Source organism: Talpa europaea (assembly GCF_964194135.1).
Source record: "Talpa europaea genome assembly, chromosome: 10".
NCBI lineage: Eukaryota > Metazoa > Chordata > Mammalia > Eulipotyphla > Talpidae > Talpa > Talpa europaea.
This window is the reverse complement of record NC_140077.1, coordinates 87,093,881-87,110,966: the sequence shown is the minus strand read 5'-3', so window position 1 is coordinate 87,110,966 and position 17,086 is coordinate 87,093,881. Positions and strand designations below refer to the sequence as shown.

At 37.9% G+C, this 17,086-nt stretch overlaps 1 protein-coding gene across 2 annotated transcripts; it reads left to right on the top strand.

Annotated features, from left to right (window-relative positions):
* Positions 1-334: 334 nt before the first annotated feature.
* Positions 335-15,317, top strand: BROX (BRO1 domain and CAAX motif containing; the record flags this gene model as incomplete). 2 transcript variants are annotated; one of them, XM_084245958.1, is made up of 12 exons in its annotated part: positions 335-435; positions 4,112-4,218; positions 4,557-4,653; positions 6,070-6,165; positions 7,052-7,124; positions 8,335-8,440; positions 9,089-9,178; positions 11,246-11,331; positions 12,811-12,892; positions 13,482-13,632; positions 13,765-13,924; positions 15,231-15,317. In XM_084245958.1, the coding sequence occupies 12 exons, from the start codon at positions 335-337 to the stop codon at positions 15,315-15,317; spliced, it is 1,236 nt and encodes a 411-aa protein (XP_084102084.1). The 2 variants fall into 2 exon arrangements, with proteins under 2 accessions (XP_084102084.1, XP_084102085.1); XM_084245959.1 differs by lacking the exon at positions 6,070-6,165.
* Positions 15,318-17,086: the final 1,769 nt, after the last annotated feature.

Sequence of the window (17,086 nt, the reverse complement as noted above, 5' to 3'; positions counted from 1 at the left end):
AAGCACACCCCCCCCCCCCATTTACAGTGATTTTTATGCACGGTAATGTGGAAATATTACAACTCTGATATATTTAACATTGTCACTACTGTGGCTAAATCTCCAAATGCTGTTTTTAAATAGGCCTGATCAAAACAGACTACTTACAGACAGTGATATTGACTTGTAGTCATGAAGCATCTTGTTTGTATATGTATGTTTAATATAAAAATAAATATCCTCTAGTAATCTTTCACTTTAAAAATAATTTTTATGCTATGGACGTTGTTTGTTAAATGTTTAACATTTAATTTTTATGCACTTCATTTTTGCTTTCAGACAATATCTGGAGAAAATGACGCATTGGTTTCATAGGAACCCATTAAAAGCCACAGCTCCTGTCTCCTTTAACTACTATGGCGTGGCTACCAGTACTGCTGCTTCAAAAATTTGCAGGTAAGTTTTAGTCTATGTCAACCAGTATGTATTGACTGCTGCTTTTGGATCCAGGGTACTTTTTTTTAGATCTCTTGGACAGTAAAGATGTATGTGACCCAATATCCCTAACCTTAGATTACTTATAAACTTATAAATGACATCTGAAGAGTTAAACCACAGATTACTTAACTTTTGAGTCTTCTAGGCCAGGTTTCTTAATTTTAGATTAGTAAGCAATTACAATAAAAAGGTTAAGCTCTACATTACACAATTAGACTCCTTAACGTTGTAGGTGGAAATTATTGATTTACTAGACAGTAAATTCATTGGGTTCTGAGCAGGGAGAGAGAGGGATGACCTAGAACAGGTTTGAATAAATTGTATACTTTCATCAGGGAATGGCAAGCTGTGTCTCATATTTGATCCATTGTTGTTTTTTTTTTTTAAATAAATAAAGTTCAAACACAGCTAACCTGTAAACCCCTACTCCCACACACATACACCCCCCATTTATTTATAGTCTGGCTACTTTCCTCCATAGTAGCAAACTCATATGGACTAAAATAGTTTATCTCACAAACAGCCTAAAATATTTTTGAACTCTTCAAGAAAACATTTGCTGATCTCAGATTTATTCTATAGTAAGAAGGGAGGAAAAACATCAGTCTGTCATGAAAACCTTGTTCTCAGGCTAATGAGTAGAGCACTTTGACTGGAATAAAAGTGGTAGGTGCAAAAGAGATTTCAAAGGAGAAATCACTGACCAGGTTGACTGATGGGAAGTTGGACAGGACAGCCTATGAGATACAGAACCTAGATCGTCAAGACATTCTTGCTACCAACAATGGAAAAGCAGGAGTTGCTGCTTGTGGAAAGAAGTAATTGGAGTGAAGGATAGGGAAACTAGCTTGTTAATCTGGACCAGGTGTCAGCAGACTTTTCTGTAAAGGGATAAAGAGTAAATATTTTAGGCTGAGCTACATACAGTCACTGTTGCATATTCTTTTATCATTTTTACAAAAGTTAACTATGGGCCATACAAAAACACCATTCAGCTTATAGTTTGCTCTGGGCTGAGACTCCTAGAAGTTGGTCCCAGTTTTACTATTTTGTCTGTAGGTTTGGGCAAGGCTCTTAACTTCTTTGGGTCTAATTACTCATCTTGACAATGAAGAGCTTAAATAGTTCTAATACACGTTTTTCTCAAATTCTGTACTTTTATGATGTATATGGCTACTTCAGTTGGGTTGCACGGGATGATTGAGTGCCTGCTTGGAAGTGGCCAGCCAACTATTGGAGTCTTGAACTGGCCTTAAGGATTCCATTTTCTCCTAGTCTAGGAATTATTCCTTCCCAACTTCTAGCTAAATAATTCAATAAGGATAGATTTAGAAAAAAGTAAAAAGGATCTTTCAGAGGAAGGAGAACATGCGAAATTTAGTGTTACTGGGATAGAGAGAAAAGAATTTCAAGAAGCTTATCTGATTTTTGGTCAGCTTTCTGCAATTGTGGGGGTATGCTGGGTATGCTTTTTTGGAATAGGTCTCAGTGCTGGTACAATGAATTAGCATTATCTAGACATTTGACAACAAAGTCTGCTCTCTTGGAATATCACTGCTACATTAGGAAGATATTTGAAATCTTAGTTTAATTTTACTCGCCAAAGAATTTCGAGAATCTGCTTTCACCTAACTTGCTTTCACCTACTAATTTCTGAGTATACGGTGCCTACTGTCTTTTTTCATTTAAGGGCATTTCAAGTGTCTTTAGTCATTTCCCCTATCATGTGATTTTGGAACCCTAAGTAAGCTAGGTACCTTCTGAAATTAGAGGTGGAACTGGAATAGGACCAAGTTAGAGCTGATATAGATATAGGATTGGATGTAAAGATGGGATCTCAACAGGGAGAAAACTGGAACGCCAAGGACTGAATATGTTTGGACATAGGAGTAAGAGGGACAGAGAAAAATATAGAAGGAACTTTCAGAGACAAAGGAGAACCTGGGAAATTTAGTGTTACTGGAATTGAGAGAAAAGAATTTCAAGAAGAAAGGATCTGCAGTATTTACTGCTGCAGGAAAGTAAAGGAAAATGGAGCCCATGGTCCCGTTTTCTTTATGTGTGGGCTTAATGAGAGAACACAATTACATTTTTACACTGTTTTCTTTAAGTCTGTTTTGACATTTTGTGTGTAATGTCAAAACTTAAAATAATGTGATACTAAAATCATAAACACATTAAATTTCCATTTTTCCTAACACTTTCATTGTGAGTTGATCAGCGTAACTTGCTTGTTCTTAATCCTTCCTCCATCTTAAATGCTTGTTTCCTTAATGCTAAAACTTGTAATATGCTTTAATTACATAATTATATCCATGATTTCCTCTTTAAGGGTTGAGTTTGTTTTAGTGCAACTTTTACAACAGTTGTTACTGGATATTTCATTTATCTCTAGTGTTAGCCCCAATTAAATTCATTCCTAAGTACATAGTAGTGCCTTAGAGGTATGTGCATTGTTTTTTAATTCTTTTACAATTAAATGTTTAACTCACTTTTATGCAGGTTCCCATAATAGAGCTGTGGCATAGTGATTTATAATAAGAAATACAGATGTGGTCTTCTTCCCAAGTTCTGGCACAGAGTCCTTAAAAACCTAGGAAATTTCTAAGTGGTAAAGGGCAACAAAGGTGTCAGTGAGGTGACTTTTGGACCCCTCCCCAGTGATTGGGGTTGATTTTCCAAAAATCCAACCATGTGATTAAAGAGTTGGAACTGGGCCTCCCCCTGTGGCGCTGTGGTTGAGCGCTGGGTTGCGAAACTGCCTGCAGTCTCTGCAGCGCCAGTTCGATCCCCGACTGCTCCCCAGCCGTCGGAGGAGGGTCCCACATGGCGCGCAGACCTCTCCTGCCGCCCTCTGCTCCCCTCAGCAGTGCACTTCGGTCCTTCTGCCTGCTCTGCTCCCCGCTCTGGCTCTGGTGAATTCTCTCACCCTCCCGTGCTTCTGACTGTACCCAGTGCTTGTGTAAATAAATAAATAAATCGTTTAAAAAAAAAAAAAGAGTTGGAACTTGCAGTCGCCATCCCCTGACCTCCAGAGAGGCTGGAGAATGAGCCCCATCCAAAAGACCAGTGATTTAATCAGTGATGCTGCTCTAATAGAACATCCATTAGACACAAAAGAATGGGGTTCTGTAACCTTTCAGATTGGTGAGCTTGTGGGAGTGCTGGAAGTAGGGTGCTCTATGAGGACATGGAAGTCTTGCACCCTATCCCCCCACCTTGCCTATGCATCTTAGATTTCCATTTGACTATGTTGAGTTACATCTTTTATATTAGCTAGTAAGTGAAAGGTTTCTCTGAGTTCTGTGAACTGCTCCAGGAACCCAAGGAGGAGGTTGGGTTACAGCCTGATTTAAAGCCAATTGGTCAGAAATACAGGTAACAACAAACTGGGGTTGCTGTTGGCAGCTTATACATGGAGAGATGGTGGGCAGTCTTGTGGGACTGAACCCTTCACCGGTAGAATCTGATGCTCTCTGCATGTGGATGGTGTCAGAATTGAGTTGACTTGTAGGACTTCCAGCTTGTGTTGGAACATTACTTGGTGGGGGGAAAGCACTCCTTCCCTTTGGAATTGGGTCCCAGAACCCCTCTTAACAGCTGACTTAACATTTCTATCTCTTTCTGATATTAGTGACTTGAGATCATCCAGAGCACGACTGCTTGAACTGTTCACTGATTTGAGTTGTAATCCAGAAATGATGAAGAATGCAGCAGATACCTATTTTTCATTTTTACAAGGTTGGTTATTTATATGAACTTCTGAGTTAAAAAAAAACAAAAACAGGACAAGTTCACAGGAAATTCTAGACTTCAGATTTGAATAGCTTAGACTTTTAGGCCATATTCTTTGGTCTGCTGGAGCTTCAGTTATGTGAGAATGTAAGGGTGGTATGTGGTCTTGTAACATCGAATGTGTACATATTTCATATTATGTTACTTAGGGGGCATGTTAAGATATAGAAAGGGACAGAGGGACTATGAGTTTCATTCAGACACGTGGGTAAATCATTACCTGAAAAATTTTCTAAGCAAAGCACTTGATAAGCTAAAAGTGAAATGTTTTATACCTTTTATAGGTTTCATAAATTCACTGGATGAATCTACTCAAGAAAGCAAGTTAAGATATATTCAAAATTTCAAGTGGACTGATACATTACAAGGACAGGTTCCAAGGTAAGCAGTGTTAACAGTAAATTAAAGCCCTTTTTGTAGTTGTTTTGCCAGTAGTTCACTCATAACCTTTGTTGGTGAAGGATTAAATAAGTCTGGTCAGCATTTTCTCCTACCAGAAATTAAAAAAACATTTGACCTAAACTAATATTCTCCATTAAGTGAAAATATAATTTGTTTCTCCTGAACTGTTTTATACCAAATCTTTTTATTTTTAAGATTGATTTATTTATGCATGCAAGAACTGGGGTACAGGCCAGAGGTGTTGGGGAGTGAGAGGATTCACCAGAGACAGAGCGGGGAATAGAACAGGTAGATCGACTGAAATACACTGCTGAGGGGAATAGTGGGCGAGACAGGAGAGGTAAGCTGCGCAATGTGGGTAGCTCCCTGGTGGGGGATCGAACTCATCCTGCAGTGGCTGCGAATAGCTTCATAGGTTGCATCTTAATCCCTTGCGCCACCAGGGAGAACCTCATACCAAATCTTTTAATCTAAAAAATCTCTATCCTTTTGAAGGATAGAGATTTATAAAAAAATATAATCCTCAGTCTAGTTTCTTCCCTTTGGGTAATTTTTCTATATTTCAGCGCTGCATATGTAAAATACGGGTATTGTGCTTTCTTACTCATTTGAAATAGATGTCCCAAGAGTTTTCATGATCTCATAAAAATGATAGTGAACAAAAATTAGTATGATCTTATTTGCTTAATATAGTTACAGTCTTATTGGTATTCATAGAATTAAAAGATATAATATAAAATGTACTTGTTTTTAAGGCTGCAGTATGCTGAGTGGCTTACATGGGGAATCTTGTAGTTTCTCTTAGTTGGGCCTTTAGCTCTTCTGTTCTTTGATTTCTTTTTGCAAACCCCAAGCTCTAATGATGCTAGTTGGGTCTCTACTGCCAGAAAAGTATTTATATTTTGTTGTGCTTTAATAGTGTCATTCCTTCACCTGGGTTGTCCTTTCCTTCTAACCATCTTTCAAGGTACAATTCAGATTATGTGCACATACCAGTAGGCCGCCTTTCCTTGCTCTACCTTGAAATGCTTTCTGAATTCTGTTTTCTTAACCATCTGTATCATAATAAAATGGATGCTTGTTAAAAATGCAAATTCTGGGACCCGTCCCAGATTTTTTGATTCTCTGGGCATAAGCCCCAGAGGTCTGCATTTCTAGAGCTATTCTAGGTACAATAAGCTTTGGAACTACTATTGATATTTACTGTTGTACTGGGCCATTTTGTGTGCGTGTGTGTGTGTGTGTGTGTGTGTCTTTCTTTCTGTATTAAACACAGACTGTTTTTCCCTTATACCAGTAGCATATAGCTTTTTATTTTTTTGAGTTTTATGTACAGTTGACTTCGTGCAGAGATTTGTCAATGAAAGAATTTAATGATTATGTTTATAATTCTAGTGCCCAGCAAGATGCTGTTTTTGAATTAATTTCCATGGGATTTAATGTAGCTTTATGGTATACCAAATATGCTTCAAGACTGGCTGGAAAAGAAAAGTAAGTTAAAAGGGAGCGTTGTATGCATATGCATTTAGTTTTCAAATATGTGTAGCTTCATTATTAGACTGTCTAGGCTGTTGATGAAAATACCACTTTGATAGTTGAAAGGTTGCCTCATAATATACTTAACCAGAAATAGGGAGCCCAGCATTAAAAGAAAAAAAATTTAATAATCTTATCAGTGAAGATCTTTCAATAGAAATCTACCATAAACAAAGTTAAACGAATGGCAGATAAGTCAAAAAAAAAAAGCAGTGCATGTAACAAAGTGTTTTTATGACATATGCTTTCAAGCTGAACATGAAAAAGACTAGCAGATCAGTTGAAAATACGGAAAAGACATAGATATTTCACTGGAAAAGAAATACAAAAGGCTTAAAAAGTATGTGACATAAAATGAGATAACATTTTTATAGTAGCAAAAGCATATATTAGCAATGGGAACCTGCTAGCTACCTACTAGGGTGCATCAATACATGAGCCTTTTAAAAATGAGTTGAATTGTAAATGCTGATCTAAAATTATCTTTAAAGTAACTTGGGTGATCAAAGCAAGAGAAGAGTGGGTAGAGAACTTGTTTGTGTGTTTTAAGTGTGTGCATTCATTGAGTGTGTAAGATTTTACATTTGTTTATGCACGGGTTATCTGGAAGGAAAAACAAGCCTTTTGTCCATTCCTCTATACAGGGGCGCTCTTGTTTTCATTTGTTGTACTTTATCTTTAGGTAATTTTAATGTGCATTTGTTACTTTTTTAAGTGTCAGATTTTTTAAAATGAAGGAGATAGTGATGAGAAACACAAGTGCCATTTATGATGGTGTATTAGTTACTGGCTTTTATGTCAGAAATGGGATTCATCCTCTAATATAACCACTGTCTTTAAGCATAACAGAAGATGAAGCAAAGGAAGTTCATCGAAGCCTAAAAATTGCAGCTGGGATTTTTAAACATTTAAAGGTAAAATAACTCTGTACTAATGAAGATACACATATACTTTTTTTTTATGCCAGCCATTCACTGGTAACTTTTTTTTTTTAAAGATTTATTTTTATTTATTTATACTAGCACTGGGTACAGTCAGAAGCGCGGGAGGGTGAGAGAATTCACCAGAGCCAGAGCAGGGAGCAGAGCAGGCAGGACTGAAGTACACTGCTGAGGGGGGCAGCAGGCGGCAGGAGAGGTCTGCGAGCCATGTAGGACCCTCCGTTGGCCGGGGAGCAGCCGGGGATCGAGTTGGGGCCGCAGAGGCTGCGGGCAGCCTCGCAACCCAGCGCTCAACCGCTGCGCCACTGGGGAGGCCTACACATATATATTCTTAATGCTTTAATTCTTAAATAATCTTAGGGCTTTTGCGGGGGTGGGGAAAATTTCTTTACATAAAAAGAGCTAGTATGTGTTCATTTCTCTTTAAGTACTTTGTTGATAAGTGTAGCCAATTACAAAATAGTAAATGTTTTCATTTTAGAAAATCACCGGTAAATTTTAGAATTTGAAGATTTAAATTGTTAATGCACTGCTTATTTTTCTGTTTCTTTTGAAAAGGTAAAGCGTTGCAGAACAATGTATGGTTTTTACCATTTCTTGTTGATCTCTGCAGCAGTTGCCAGTAGCATTCAGTAGTCTGCAAAACTGAACTGAGTGTCTGTCTCTCAGTGAAATGACAGAAGGGCAGCCAGTACACGCTCATACTAAATTATTTGACAAAGCAGTGGTTACTATCCCCCGCCCTTTCTAATTAAACCACTATTTACTGGAGGCCAAAGTTCAGTTTTCTCATGGTAAATAAGACACTTTTACAATGAAAAGCTGTGATCCTCAGTTAGCTGTGGGATTGTAATCATTTTTACATTTATACTTACTAATGTGAATAATTCTTGCTTTCAGGCAAAAGAGAACTTCATTTTCATTTAATCTTACATGATTTGCATCTCTAAGCAGTCTATAATCCAAATTCTACTTTTGAATTTGTGTTTTGCAAAAGCTTATAAAAGACTTTAGAAGTTCTAGTTTACAAGAATTTTTATTCCTTGTAACTTAATAATATTGCTTCTTTTTTACAGTTTTTATTTGTACATGTAATTTGAGTACCTCATAACTTATCTTTTTATCTCTAATAACAGGGATAAAATAAAATTGACTTGTTTGGTTTTATTCTTTTTTTCCTCAGGAAAGTCATATCCCAAAACTCATTACGCCTGCAGAGAAGGGGCGGGACTTAGAAGCACGACTCATAGACACCTATGTTATCCAGTGTCAGGCTGAAGCTCAAGAAGGTATCCAAAATATTGTAAGATTTTCTTTTTTTAAGAAAATCTATACTGGCACTTGATTCTGTTTTTAAAATTAACTGAGTTTCAGGTTTTGAGAAATTTTCAATGAGGAATAATTTTACATCTAGCCTTTTGCTTTCATTTGTAGTTCACAGGAAAAAGCCTAACAGTTTATTGGCTCTTCATAAGAAGATTTTGATTTCATATCTTTTCTGACAGCATGAATTAATTCTGCAACTCATCTTTTACCCTCTCTCCTTGCTTGTGCCTTTTGTTCTTACACCATTGGGCTTCTCTTGAAATCCTCCTGTCAGTGTCGGCAAATGAGAAGGGCAAAACCTTTGTAGGCAAAACCTTTGTAGACTTGTTTTTCTCTACTTAAACTCCATACCCTGAAAGTATTTGTTTCCTTTTACATCATAATATTTTCTTTGATTAACTAGTAATTGACTAGTGATTTATTTAAAGAAATGGTATCAAAATTAACAAGCTCTGTGTTTTGTTTGTTCAGGTTTGCAGTTTCCTGTAACTTACTTTTCTTGTTAAGCTTTATCAAAATCCCAAATAGACGATCAGGCTGTCTTTTGCTATTGTAATTGATTTTAGACTGAATGCAGGTGAACTTAACACTTTATTATATTTTGGTTGCAGTAACAATTGCTCGAGCAATTGAACTAAAACATGCTCCTGGCCTAATCGCTGCATTGGCATATGAAACGGCCAATTTCTATCAAAAAGCTGGTAAGCTTTTAAGTCATATTTTTTATCTATGTTCTTCAGATTTGATGATTTTTTTCTCAATAGAGAACAAGTAAACCAAAAGATTCTGATTGTTTCATTTGCAAAAGTGTATTAATACTTGTATTATTAATCTTAGTTAAAATAAATGAAAGAATTAGAGCTGTTCAATTAATATGCAGCATACTTTGTAATAGAAAGTAGGATGCTGTACATACTTAGCAGAAACATAAGATACAGCCAGTTTGCTTTTGACATTTTAATTTTTTTGGTCTCTGTGACAGCTTTGTAGTTACTACCCTTTTTTAGACAAAAAACTGAAATCCAGAGAGTTAATGTAACTAATTTGTTATTTAACTGCTGGCAGGTGGGAAGTTGGGAACTACAGAGTTCTGAATAGCGTGTTCCTTTCATTCACTTATTTAGGAAACATGCGTATGTTTCTCTTGATGAGATGATGCTTACTGTTACAGTTGTTGGGCATTCAAAGTAGATCCGTAGAACATATTTACAGTCTAGGAATATGGAGACAAGCATATAACCACATTATTATAGCATGAAATAAGACATTCTAGCAGTGAGATTTAAAAAAAAAAAAGGAAACCATAAAGGATCCAGGCATGCTGGAGAAAGGTTTACAAAGAAAGGTGGTATTTTTGCCCTGTTATGAAATGTAAATAGAAGTTCTGAGTTTGTCCAGGAACTTTATTTAGAGCATGGGAAGAGAAGAACACACTCTGTAGTATGTATATATTCCGGACCCTTTAGACAGACGCTCTCAAATGAAACACAGGATGGTGGTGGGAGAAAAGGTCAGGAAAGTACAGTGTGTGTGTGAGGTCAGGAATGGTTGGTAAGCTTCTCCAGGAAGCGTGACCTTTATATGGTAGATTGGTACCCCTTACAAGATACCAAGTAAGTAACTTAATTTGAATTTAAGGAAAGTCCCTATGGTTGCAGGATGAAAAGTGGGCTTGCTGGGTGAAGGAGCAGTTCCCTGACTCTGCTTAACACTGGTGAAGAGATGATTTTATAGTGTATGAAGGAAATGATGAAAACCGACAAAAACGGCAAAATGGGAAATAGAAAGATACTGATTTTTGAGGGATGTTTGGCAAGATATGTGTGTGTCTTATACAAGATCCAGTGGGGATTTAGAAAAGGGTGGTAAAGTCATCCTCTATGTTTCTGATGTGGAATACTCTTTGCATATAAATTAAAAAGATGGTCCTCCCCTGGTGGCGCAGGCAGTTGAGCGCTGCACCATGAAGCTGTCCGCAACCTCTGCAGCACAGATTTGATCCCAGCTGGCCGGCGAGATACCCACATGACACAGTAGACCTCTCCTGCCTTGCCCGCTGCTCCCCTCAGCAGTGTATTTCAGTCAGTCTGCCTGTTCCATTACCTGCTCTGTCTTTGGTGAATCCTCTCACCCTCCCGCACCTCTGGCCTATACCCCTGTTCTTGTATAAATAAAAATAAAATCTCAGAAAAAAATTTAAAAAAGATAACAGTGGAGTTTGTATATACCTTGAAGTTCTTAGTTTCATCTGTTACTGTCATTACCTTGAACTTAAGGTACATTAAGCATCAATTCATAGAGGTGCCATGGTATTTATTTGTTTAAAGATTTATTTATGCATACAAGAATTGGGGTACAGGCCAGAGATGTGGGAGGGTGAGAGGATTCACCAGAGACAGAGTGGGGAATAGAACAGGCAGACTGACTGAAATACACTGCTGAGGGGAGCAGCAGGCAAGTCAGGAGAGGTCTGCTGCGCCGTGTGGGTAGCTCCCTGGCAGGGGATCGAACTCGTGCTGCAGTGGCTGTGGATAGCTTCATAGGTTGTGTTTTAACCCCTTGTGCCACCAGGGAAGCCCCTGCCATGGTATTTAAATACAGTTATGGGGAAATAAGTCACTCTATATAAAACAAGGTTTTTTAAATGTGTAAGTGCTTGAGTTTTAAACTTGAAGGGCATTCTGCCTGTAGCATCTGAACACGTGAACTAAAAGTCTTCTAGTGAATCAGGGTAAAATTATATTTTGCTTTTTAAAATGTAACTTTAGATCATACTTTATCCAGTTTGGAGCCTGTGTACACTGCTAAATGGAGGAAATATCTTCACTTGAAAATGTGTTTCTACACAGCTTATGTAAGTATTTATAGCCCTAAAAATGATGTAAAGTACTATCTTTCCAGCCCCTTAAGTGCCAGCTCTGTCATCTCAGAGCCTCTATCGGTGTTTCATGTTTAATGGGCCACTCTCAGTAAGTGGTTGCTGACAGTGCAGCCTTTGTGAACTGAAGTGGGAGACGAGAAGCTGTGGAAATGTGGAACTGGATGATAGTGATGGAATCCCACTGTTCAGCTGGAACCTTCCACATACTTAGCAAAAATTCTCTCATTTGTTTTATCTTATATATACATGGAGAAAGGCATTTACTAGTTATATTAATGCTTACCCTGCATGATCTTTCACCTGGATCGGTGAAGAACTAACTCATAAGCACTGTTTTGGAAATTACTTAGAAACTCTTGTCATATCTACCAAAGAAATTTTGTTGATTAGAATATCATATATGAGATCATCAGAAACCTTTTTTAGGTCTAAGTATCTTTCATTTCTTATATTTTATATATCTCTTCTCAAGCACACTACGTAAGATCAGTTGCAGTCTCTGCACTAATAAAGACATTTATAGAATGAACATGTCCTACTTTATATTCATATATATGTATATTTTTAAAGGTTTATTTTCATTTATACAAGAACCAGGGTATAGTCCAGATGCGCAGGAGGGTGAGAGGATTCACCAGAGACAGAGTGGGGAATAGAACAGGGAGACAGACGAAATACACCGCTGAGGGGAGCAACGGGCGAGACGGGAGATATCGGCTCACCTTGTGGGTTGCTCCAAGGCCGGCGGGGATCGAACTGGCCCTGCAGAGTCTGCAGACAGCTTCACAGCGCTGCGCTCAACTGCCTGTGCCACCAGGGAGGCCCCTAATTTCTCTTAAAACATATTTGTTCCTGTGCCTCCCTGGTGGAGCAAGGGGTTAAGACGCAGCCTATGAAGCTATTAGCAGCCACTGAAGCACAAATTCGATCCCCGGCCAGGGAGCTACCCACTTGGTGCAGCAGACCTCTCCTGACTTGCCCACTGCTTCCCTCAGCAGTGTATGTCAGTAGATCTGCCTGTTCTGCTCCCCATTCTGTCTCTGGTGAATTCTCTCACCCCCCCACAGCTCTGGCCTGTACCATAGTTCTTGTATGCATAAATAAATAAATCTTAAAAAACAAAACCAAAAAATCCGTATTTGTTCCATAACCTCAAAACCATCCTTCCCTCTCCCTCTGCATTAACATAGTAATTTCCTCCTTCCCCCCCATGCCCTAATTTTAGAAAGTTTCACTTAATATTTCTTGCTTTTAGCCCATGTTTAGAAGGCTAGCTGGGCTCACAGCTTGACATGATTCCACAGACTGGGGGGAAGTTTTAATACAGAAATGTGTAAGGGACTGCCTTGATGCTTCAGTGGACAAAAGCATTTATTTTCATGCTGTATATATAAGATGACAGTGGGAAGCAGGATTTGGGTAGAAAATAAACTTTTTTCTTTTTTTAATCAGGCTTACTGTTATCATGGGCAGACTCTGTTGTCTAGTGATAAGTGTGGTGAAGCAATCAGGGCTCTCCAAGAAGCAGAAAAATGTAAGTATTCCTGCCAAAATAGGTACTACTTTTAAATAGGCATTTAAAAGTTTGAGAGAGTTCATGCAAGGGAATTGGGAATGAATGAGGTAATTGGAGAAAAGCAAAACATATTTCAAAGACCAAGGAACCTGTAGAAATGTCCACCTTTCCCTTACACTGTTGTTGTTGCTATTATACTATACTACGTCAAGGAGAACAACGTTTTCTCCCATTTCCCTTTTTTTTTTTAAAGATTTATTTATTTATTTATACAAACACTGGGTATAGTCAGAAGCGCGGGAGGGTGAGAGAATTCACCAGAGCCAGAGCGGGGAGCAGAGCAGGCAGAAGGACCAAAGTACACTGCTGAGGGGAGGGGAGCAGCGGGCGGCAGGAGAGGTCTGCGTGCCATGTGGGACCCTCCTCTGGTACCGGGTAGCAGCCGGGGATCGAACCAGCGCTGCAGAGGCTGTGGGCAGCTTCGCAACCCAGCGCTCAACCGCTGCGCCACCGGTGAGGCCCCGTTTTCTCCCATTTCTGATTTAATGTCTTTTTGGTATAAATCAACAAGTATAGTCAAATGACTGTATATCCCTTTCACATGCAGTTTATGCAAAGGCAGAAGCATTATGCAAAGAATATGGAGAAACCAAAGGCCCTGGACCAACAGTCAAACCTTCAGGGCACTTGTTCTTTAGGAAACTTGGAAATCTTGTGAAGAACACCCTAGAAAAATGTGAGAGAGAAAATGGATTCATGTGAGTATAGTGTACTGTTTAGTAATATTAGTAATAGTATACATGTTTAAAATATTTAAATGTTAATATTGTTAGTAATAGCACAGTTTCTATTCTCTAAGAATGAATTGCTGTTTAAATTGCTTTTTGCAGTTACTTTCAAAAAATCCCAACAGAAGCCCCACAACTGGAACTCAAAGCAAATTACGGTCTTGTAGAACCTGTACCTTTTGAGTTTCCTCCTGTGAATGAACACTGGACACCAGAAACACTGGCTGCATTTGATCTCACCAAAAGACCCAAGGATGACAGTGTATGAGATTGGGTTCTGTTCATTCGTTCATGAAAATTTAGAAGGATCAGAGTTAGCAGTTTGATATGTTTCTCTCTTTAAGTAGATCTGTATTTTTGTCTGAATGTTAAATTAGTTAATTACTTGCAAATATAATTCATGTAGAACTCAGAGTTAGGATCTCTGGGCCTTACATGTCTTCTTATTTTCTACGTAACTGATGTTGTTTTCAGCACATTATCCTACCTTGTTTACAGCTTGTCCATGTCGTCTTTAAGGCGAGTGTGGGAGAAAAGAGCTGGAAAAGGTGGCTCCTCTGTGTTTGTGTTGCTATAGCAATGCTGTTTTTGATTTAGCATAATGCAGGGTATGTGAAGATTTGACCAAATGTCAACTCTATGAAATCATCAGGAGTAAAACAAGACTACTTTTATTTATTTGTATCTAAGTACATCTTGGTGTAGGAAATCAAACGTTTGACTAAGTGGAAGATTTGAATTTTGACTACCAAAGAGAAGATCTGTGAAAAAGGGGATGGGAGATTGTTTTTCAGCCATAACTCCTTCCTTGAAATTGGATTGTTTTCATTATAATATTTCAAACCCGTACTGAAGCCATTATTTTTTTTTTCTTTTAATTTTTTTTTTTTAATGGAGGCATGTTTTATTTATTTGTTTGTTTGTTTGTTTTGTTTATACATGCACTGGGTACAGTCAGAAGTGTGGGAGGGTGAGAGAATTCACCAGAGCCAGAGCGGGGAGCAGAGCAGGCAGAAGTACCGAAGTACACTGCTGAGGGGAGCAGCGGGCGGCAGGAGAGGTCTGCGCGCCATGTGGGACCCTCCTCCGGTGGCCGGGAGCAGCCGGGGATCGAACTGGCGCCGCAGAAGCCATGGCAGCTTCGCAACCCAGCGCTCAACCGCTGCGCCACCGGGGAGGCCCCTGAAGCCATTATTTCTTAACATAACTATCTTTGTATCCTGTTCAATCTCTTAAGTTAATGCCCTAAGTGATTGCTTATTACTTTCATTGGTTATTTCCAAATTTAAGAGTCTCACATACATGGCGCCATCATCACTCGACTTCCCCTCCTCAGAGAACAGAAGAGTACAGTTAATTTGATTTTTCTCTGGGCTTGCATCCTCATGGGGATGTTGCTTTCTACTTTTGTCTTAAATTTAGTTGCTATGTAGCTTCTGGAATGGCTGTGTTAATCTGTTGTGTGATGTAATATGACCTCTTTCAAAAGTCTGAGTTAAAAAGGACACAGTGTTTGTTTTCCAGATCTTGGTTAATGTACTTAACACTATAATTTCCTTCCTCCATAGACCAAACCCAAACCAGAAGAGGTGGTGAAACCTGTGAAAGAACCAGATATCAAGCCTCAAAAGGACACAGGGTGCTCCATTTCCTAAAATGCATTACTACAACATGCACTTGGAATTTCTCTGCTAGTAGATGCTAGTAGATAAGATGAACCTTGGAACTTCATATTTCATGAAATGATTTCTCCGAAGCCTCTATATAGAATAATCAAGTACATTTAGAGGGAATCTGCCTTCAGTTTGTTTTCATTCCATGCTTTGTGTTCAGACTCCTTTTATTCAGGATAACACTTGAAAGACTATTATGGTGCCTCTTAAGGGTATTTATGGGGTTTGTTTTTTTCTCCAGACTCGGGGTAGTAATAAATTTCAAGTTAATATAGGTCAGAATCATGTGGTTTCAGGTAGGTTTTTCTGTCTTCACAAAAACTGTTTCTATTTTTTGTTCTCTTATTTGATAGCAGAGAATGACAGAAAAAAGGGTTTTTAAGACAGTTTTTCCCTCTCCTCACTATTATGTTAATTCTGAGTCCCTTATCTTTTCTGGTGAAAAAAAGTCACTTAAGGGTCAGAAAATCTTCATTCTTTACATATGTTAGACTCCAGAATTCCCTTAGAAATGAGTGTTGATAGGGAGGTTGTGACCATTGAAATGCTCTTTTTTGGTAGCTTTGCTCTTCATTTCCAGCTCAGAGATTTTCTACAAGTACCTTTTCTAATGTTTTTTTTTTTTTTTTTACCTAGAGGATAGAACTTTCTAACAGCTCTTGGTGTTTCTATGTGAGAACAGAGAAAGGAAGAAAATGTTTTTGCAGAAGTCAAATATTGCATGATATAAAGAAAAAAACTTTAAACAAGATAGGTTGTCCTGAATTACACTGGTAACACTACTTTGTCACAGAAGTTACAGTAAAATGCCTTTGCTACCTGATTTCAGCTTACATTATTTTTATATGATTTTCTAATACACGTTTTGATTCAGAGTTGGTATTGCTTTAGGCCAAAGGCTGTAGCAAAAACTTAGAAAACATACAGTATGATTTTAAAAATAGCTTGTATTTGAAACCATTAGTTCTAGTATAAACACAAACTTGGGAAATAGTGGATGCATAATACTTTTACACAAGTTATACATCTTTAGGATTATCATCTTTTGATTATTTAGTCAAAAGTATTAGCTACCTTTCTCATTCCTATTATAAATGAGGGATTGTTTATCTTAATAGGAATGATAATAGTTATTTTTGAGAGGTTTTAACGTGTCAGGCACTGTGCTGAACTCTCAACATAGAGAAACCACTGAGTCCACGCAGCAGCCTCGGGAAAAATTTGTAAATCCACATAAAGTGTTGAAATAGGAATAAGCATTTCATTATGAAGAATAGATTATACCTATCTGAATCAATATTCTGTTCAAGTAAATGATAATAAATCATAGTTTACACCTCTGATAAAAAGCTACATAGACTAAGATTTTTTTAAAAAATATGTGAAAATGCTAATTACTCTTCGCAATATAGCATTTAATATTTAAATCTGCAGCTTCCAGAATAAGCGGAGTGATATCTGAACATTTATTTTGCTGTATCCAAAAAAAAAATTTAAGTTTAACTGTATTTTGTGTGATCATTACTACAAAATCAGTCATTTGTTTACTCTATGCCATTTACTGACAAAACTTTAAACAGTACTTTGTGCCAGCTTATTACTCTGACTATAGGATCTTTTTTTAGTTACTAGTGCTTATTAACCTAGTTAACTAAATTTTCACATTGACATTTTGTGGATTTTGTGATACCACCTTATCAGCAATGGAAACAATTGCTCAGTGCTTCTGTAAAATGAGGTAAATACTGGCA